This window comes from Limulus polyphemus, unplaced genomic scaffold, assembly GCF_000517525.1.
Source record: "Limulus polyphemus unplaced genomic scaffold, Limulus_polyphemus-2.1.2 Scaffold841, whole genome shotgun sequence".
NCBI classification, from domain to species: Eukaryota; Metazoa; Arthropoda; class Merostomata; order Xiphosura; family Limulidae; genus Limulus; species Limulus polyphemus.
Window position 1 is genome coordinate 275,521 of NW_013666451.1, and position 7,823 is coordinate 283,343.

General features: G+C 30.9%; 1 protein-coding gene across 2 annotated transcripts in view; it reads right to left on the minus strand.

The window, feature by feature from the left end:
* LOC106460816 (5-oxoprolinase-like) overlaps positions 1-7,823 on the minus strand; it is a 356,751-nt gene that overhangs the window by 235,806 nt on the left and 113,122 nt on the right. For both annotated transcript variants that reach the window (XM_022387614.1, XM_013920558.2), the window contains exon 10: positions 2,665-2,782. In XM_022387614.1, coding sequence (XP_022243322.1) covers positions 2,665-2,782 — 118 coding nt within the window. The remainder of the gene's footprint in view (positions 1-2,664; positions 2,783-7,823) is intronic.

The following is a 7,823-nucleotide window of genomic DNA, read 5'->3' on the forward strand; positions in this document are numbered from 1 at the left end:
TCCTCCAACAACTGCTGTAATCTCTCTTCTTGTTTAATTTCTCGTTCTTCTTGTTTCTTTTCTTTGTCCTCCAACAACTGCTATAATCTCTCTTCTTGTTTAATTTCTCGTTCTTCTTGTTTCTTTTCTTTTTCCTCCAACAACTGCTGTAATCTCTCTTCTTGTTTATTTTGTTGTTCAAGCTGCCATTGTTCCATGTTTTCTTGCAACTGCTGTTGTCGCTCTTCTTGTTTCTTTTCTTTTTCCTCCAACAACTGCTGTAATCTCTCTTCTTGTTTATTTTGTTGTTCAAGCTGCCATTGTTGCATGTTTTCTTGCAACTGCTGTTGTCGATCTTCTTGTTTCTTTTCTTTTTCCTCCAACAACTGCTGTAATCTCTCTTCTTGTTTAATTTCTCGTTCTTCTTGTTTCTTTTCTTTTTCCTCTAACAAATGTTGTAATTTCTCTTCTCGTTCTTCTTTTTTTTTCTATCCCACTCTCTGACACCAATTTGTTACGTCTCCTTTTGTCAATTAACTTTCCGTAACTTTGTTCCGACGAAACGTTAGCGACACAAGTTCTTACTTAATAAAACTGGTTTATTCTTTCCGAATATAACTTTACGATACACTTATTTTCAACAATCTCGCTAAAACAAACGCTATATCAACGAACGTCAACAATACTTCTGACTGCAGTTCAATTACTCACTATCTACACACACATTACATTACATTATTGTCCCGTCACGTTGTCACCCTCTTTTATATACCAGACTACCCTATATCTAGTAAATGCTAGAGCATTCGCCAAGGTATGGGATAGTTCTAGAAAGGTGGCGTCACACTAGTCATGTGACTCGCTGACGCAACAATATATTATATTATTTCCATCACATGTGAAATTCAAATAAATCAAACATTACTTCTACTGTTTTCTGTCCATTGTTGACCCAGTAAATACCTAGACTGACACAACAGTTGTATTTCCTAATAGTGAATACAAAACAATAGTTCTTACTTTTAGAACTTAAAGGTTTACTGTTATTTAGCTTGGTTCAAAACCTACAAAATCTTCATTGCTTTCACTGTAATTATTTTCTTACTATTTAGGGAGAATTATAAATAGTTATGCTTTAAAAAGAAAAAAAAGCTACTATTGTTATAAATAACACATTCAATTGAACTAAACTATGCATGTCTATAATATATTTACACATGGCTTGTGTATATCGTATATATACATATATATTATTCATACCTTTGGTGTATAGGACGCAAGCAGATTTTGACATCAAATTTTGGGGTAAAAAAGTGCATCTTATACACCGAAAAATACGGTAAATTGACGAGAGAGATTATATTGTACATGTAAAAACCTGAACTTCGTTTCTAAACAGACAAACAAATAATGAACAGATTGTGTGTGCTGCAGATAACTTTTTTTTTATCAGTGCCTTCTACTAATAAACTGGAATATTATACACAATGAAAGCTTTTAAAATAAATCGTCATTAACCACAAATATTATGCCTGAAAACAAGGTTTTATTAGCCAAAAAAAAACTATACTTTTCTGTTGTGTAGTTCTTTTCACTTCGATATGTAGTTACACGTGCAGTTACTATACGTGAATACAAGTTTTTTATATATTTTTTATTCAGTGAGGACGCAGAATTAATTAGTGGTTCTAAATAAAACCATATGTAAATTTTAACACGCTTTATGAGCTCAGTTTTCTTTTCAAAAGCAGAGGAATTACATGAAAATACCATTTCCAAATCTTGCATGAACAGTAATAGCATTATTGAATATTTTTAAAGCTTATGGGAAACGTTTTTGTGAGTTGTGTAACTTTTTCAGCATTTCTTTTCCATTTAAATTGCCTTTTTTATATTTGTGATATTTTCATTAGAATATCATAATGAACTTCTAAACGTAAAACCTATTTCTCATATGAATATGAAAATTAATCAAGATATTTACGCTCTGTTTGTTAAACAGCATTAATCAAGATATTTACTCCCCGTCTGTTAAACAGTAATAAAAAAAATAAAAATGCTTTAACACACTACACCCAGATAAATAATAAAACACATTTAATTCTTAGTGTTTCTGAAACATATTGGACACATACACATAAACATTTAATCTGTTGTAACATATAACTATATTTTACACAAGACCTAAAGAAATACCTATACTTGAGCATGTGTTAAAATCCTAAGATAGCTAATAAGCCTGTATCATCACCCAGACTTACATAAAACTTGTACAGTATGATCTTCAAACATGCTAGACCTAGATATAAAATAGAAGAAAGTGCTATGGGAAAAAACAGGAAAGTAATTGATATTTCTCTGATTATATAAATAATCATACACATATAACACCTGTAAACAGTCAATCCTTGTAAATGCCCATGCTAATTTAACAATGAGCTTTCTATAACATTTACATGCTTTAGGATAATCCTGTAAAATACTAGATACAAGTATACACTTAGGAAACCCTAACAGTAATATGTAGCACTGTTGTGACTGAATAAAAATAAAATCAAAAACAAAAGAATTTTTCAGTAAAGCATAAAATGCTAAAAAGATCAGATGTAATGCAATACATCCAAATAAATATGAAAATAAAATTAACATACAGATTCTTGAAGCACAACACATGGATACACTTACCTTTTCTGTAACAAACTGGACCAGGATGGGACCCTGCAGAATCTGGTCCTACAACAAAGAGTCCTGACCTGAAGAACAACATGGAGCCTCCACCTGCTGCTACTGTTTTGATATCAAGCTAAAGACACATAGAATTAATTAAATACTAACATGTCACAAGTTAATGTTATCCTGCAATTATGAATAACATACACTGAAATCACAGGCATCCAAATTATTTATGCGTTTAGCATCAACTTCCTCAAAAAACTTGTGACAGAGGGCTGTATAAAATATACAACATACACTCCTTCTTAAAATAATACAAAAGTACATCGCAAGCTAGAGAGGCACTCAGTACAGCATATACCTATCACACAACACTGATCATATTCAGCTCTCAAAAAAATATGAAAATATGTCTGTATGTCCGTTGTTATCGATGTACATGGACCATTTTTGGCAGAACAACTAGGAATAATATTCTATATATGTCCAACATGTTTCATCAAAATCTGATCATTTTCGACTGAGTTATAGAGCAAAAATAGTGTGAAAAATCATTCCCCATATTAATAGGTAGGAATTTTTTGAATGTTTGTGACCTTTCTGTGACCCTGTTCCTCCAAAAACTAATCACTTCTGAGTTGGGTCATAGTCCAAATGTATACCAACTTTCATACAAATACATTTAGTCCTTTACGAGAAATCTTGCTGACAAACACACACACATGGTAAAAAATAACCTCCATTATTTTGGTGGCAGAGGTAATAATATTCAATATGCAGTATTAACACAATAAGTTTTATTTTCTTTTAAACGTTTTTAAACTCATGTCTTAAATTTCTGTGGTTTGTAAATTATAATGTGCATGTTTGAACTAATAACAATGATATTAATGTATAATGAATTACCATATGGGATTCATGACATACCTTGACATTTGATTAAACAAAAACGAAACTAATCATTTATGTGTGATTTATAGTATTTTATCTTTGTGACTCAACATTAGTGGCATGGAGATAAAGCTGGTAATGTTGCATATAATCAACTTCAAAACACTTCATACATGCAAAGACACCAAACATTGTGTTAATCCAAACACACCTTTAAATAATAGCACGCTACTCTATATATATTAAACAGGAATTGGATTTGGTGGAACAGTACAGAAAATTTCTTAGTAGAAGAAACATTTGTGTCTGATACCAAACAGTAGAATGTGACAAAAACGTTTATTCCAGTGTTTCAGTATTTATATAATTCACCTTCATCATGACAATCATTATTAAGATGATAATGTTCTTTATTACAAACACTTTAAAATAACATGGGGAACAATTTTTCACACTATTTTTGCTCTATAACACAGTCAAAAATTAACAGATTTTGAAGTGTTTGAAGTACAAAATAGTGTCATTCGAAATCATTTAGCCTTTAATGGAGTTTCCAAAAACACAGCTGTAACCTTGTTAAAAAGTAGGCTTTGTAAAGGGCATTGCTCAATTATGTCATGAGAATAAAGGAACTGATTAAACTCTTATCATGTACAATCATGTCACAAATTGGCCACTGATGAGGTTCCCACAAAAACTGCTATGAAAAAACAGATCTTAAAAGAATATATGGACATACTACCACATCAAATCATTTGGAATAAGTCTGTTCAATGTTTTAGTAATATCCAAATTCAAATCATTGGTACTGCTTTGACTAGTGTTAATAATTATAATAATGAATATAAATATTTTTCTAATCTAAGAGAAGAAAAATTTTAAAGCTCTTAAAAATGTAAGTAAAAATAATGGTATTGTTATTTCTAAATAAGACAAAGGTAACAGTATTGTAATTTGAGATAAAGATGATTATATAACTAAAGCAAAAGAAATAGTAATTGTACCAAATATGTGAAATTCAATCATGATTTTACTGACAAATGGGAAACTAAGTTGCAAAAGTTTTTATTAAGATTAAAGAAAATAAGTATTATTAATGAAAAACAGTAATTGAAAATAAGACCATCAGGAAGTCTTCTCAGTCAATATATCTTACAGTTTACGAAACATTAATAACAAAGGATGTCTCTTACAACTAATAACATTGAACACTGGAACTTATAACCATGTTCTGACTGGTTTTCTAGCTGATTTTTGAAAATGTTCATCAAAAATGAATACACCTTGAAATACACTTTTAAGTTTTATGATGACATTCAGCAATTGAACATTGTACTAGTTTTGACATAGAATCATTACATATAAATATACAGTTGGCAGAGACTACACAGTTAAGTGGTTAATTGGTTCATAATGACAACTCCAATAAAGTGTTCATCCCAAAATCTGTCCTTTGAAAACTTATGAGCTTTGTCACTACAGAATCTGATTTTTTGTTGAATGTAAAGCTTTATGATCAGGTCAGTGGTGTCACTATGGTTCGTGACTTGTACCATATTTAGCCAACTCATTCTTGTTTTCATGAAAAACAATGGTTAAAAGTTGCTTGCAACAGTTTAAGACTCTTTAACATAGGAGGCATGTTGATGATACCTTCACCATCTTTAAAAACTCTGATCAAGTTTCCCAACTTCTTCAATACCTAAACAGTAGATGTAATAGTATAAAGTTTACTGTGGAACAACAGCAGGCTCATAAACTTCTTTTCTTGGACACACTTTTACAGTTTTATATTTGTAACAAATTTGTTATTATATATTTATTTTAATACTGACGTTTGTTTAGAGTAAATTTATATTTAGAAACATACATAGCTTATACTGTTAAATACGTATTTCAAAACTCCCTCCTATTCTCCAAAGTTGTAGAAGATTCTCGAGAATAAGAATCAACAATATATGTGCATGTGTAAATGCTTAAATTTGTATTGTTACGTAATCTGAATTTTCTAGAAAACCTCCACATGCCTATAAATATAACCAACGTGCCACACCAAAAGAGAGTATCTATTATTAGTTTGCTATAGTCAGTGTGCTATAAACTTCGGAAGCTATAACTGATTATTATAATGCTCATCAATCGGAAAACTTCAGATATTTGACCAGGAACGTTTACAAAGTTCAAACATTACAAATCATTTAACTTCAGTGGATTCATATTGGACATTAATATTTTTACAAAAACATTACCTAACATCATAAGTGGAAACTCAATCTCTAATAGGCATATGAACAGTGAAGACCCTCTTAAGCGAATCGTACCTACATCAACTCGTAATTAACTCGCTCATGATGAACCCTTGATAAGAAAAAAGACTTTATATTGCTTGTAAGTTTGTGAAATTTTTGTTCATAAATCATTGTTTGTAATAACTATTTGTAATAATTGTTATTGTAAATTGTACTGTTGTGTGTATATTAAAACATATTTGTGTTGAAAAAGAAAACAGTGTATCAATCTTGTTGGCAAACATCATAAACTGACTATATATATATATATATATATCGGCTTTTACTTAACTGCTGAATCTAAAGTGCAATTAAACTACTAAATTTAAAGTATCACTTAACTCGGTTATAGAAGATTTGTAATTCTAATACGTAACAATATTTTAATTTTAAAGGCCTTATTCTGGATGATATTAAAGAAAATTTAGTTAAAATACAAATTTTATCTTTAAATTTAAGGACTAGATTCCAACTTTACAGTCATTGTTAGTAGTTTATAAGCTTACTTGTACCTGTTGTCAGCAAGACTGATTGGTTCTACAAAAAAAAGAAACTATTAACACAAATTAAAGAACATTCCAACTTCAAATCGCACACTACGTGAAGTATATTAGAACATACCCTATGGGAATGTCACATTGTCATTCATTCTAATTTGTTTAAGATCCTTGCAAAAGTCAGTGATTAACAGAGCTTCTGTATAAGTCTTTTGAGTCACAAGCTGAGGCTTGAAATTAGTTTAGTTAGTTCTGTCAAAAAGCTAATGTTAAGACTTTAAAATATGGTATTCACTAGTTAACAGAGCTAAACTAACTACAAGGAGAAAACTACTGGTTTTCAGTATATATAATCAGTGTATATATATTGTGTTGGGTTTAGACTAGATATGGCTCCATGTGATAATGATGACTCTACACCTTGTAGTGGTTTTAGAACAGCAATGGTTCAATGTGGTTAAAATTACTGTGCATTTTGTACAGGATCAATAGTAGTGATGGCTCTATGAGGTAACTGTTACTGTAAAATCAATAATGGCAATGACTCCCTCTGGTATTTGCTACCCTATATTATGTATTGGTCATGGTTTTGTATGAAATCTATTACTGTAAGTTTATTATTGGAAATGGTTTCAGGTCAACTTATTTATTGTAAGTTTTGTACTGACACAAGCTTGTGGTAATACTTAATGTTTGCTTTGTATTTTCTTAGGACTGGTAATGGTGGCATGTCAAATTAGATACCATATCTTTTATATTGCCTTACAACTCATGGTGACTCTACATTTCATATTGAATTAGGAATGGGAATATCTCCAGATGGTAATAGTTACCATAAGTCTGATATTGGTGATAACTCTTATGTTTTATTTGATACTATTCATTTCATATCTAATTGGACTGAGAATGGCTCCACATGGCAATAGTCACTGTAAATCTTTACATTTGGTATTGGTGATGGTCACATAGAATCAGTAACTGTATGTTTTGTACTGGCTACAAATCCATGTGGAATTAGTTGCTGCCAGTGTTCGTATTAGTGATGGGCCATGGCGTCTTATTTTGCATTGGCTTAAAACTGAGGTTGACTGCATCTGGTATAAGCTATTATGCATATCATATTGGCTTAGAACTGGTAATATCTAAATGTCTTCATCTTTATGTACATTTTTCACACACTTTGGATAATGCCCCATGTGATAAAAGTTACTGTGTATTTCATGTTGCCTTAGAATTGGTGGTGTCTCCACAGACTAATAGCTACTCTACATTTTGTAGTTGCTTATGACTAGTAATAGCTCAGGGTGGTTAATGGTACTGTAAATGGAGTCAACTCCATATGGTATTAGATACTGTATATTTCATATCCAATAAGATTGGTTGGTGTTTTATGGCGCAAAGCAGCTAGGCTATCTGCGCCAAACAACCGGTAAAAGCAAGGAAAGTAGATTAAAGTAAAATGTAAAAAAACAGCGAGTTAAAAATCAATAGATGT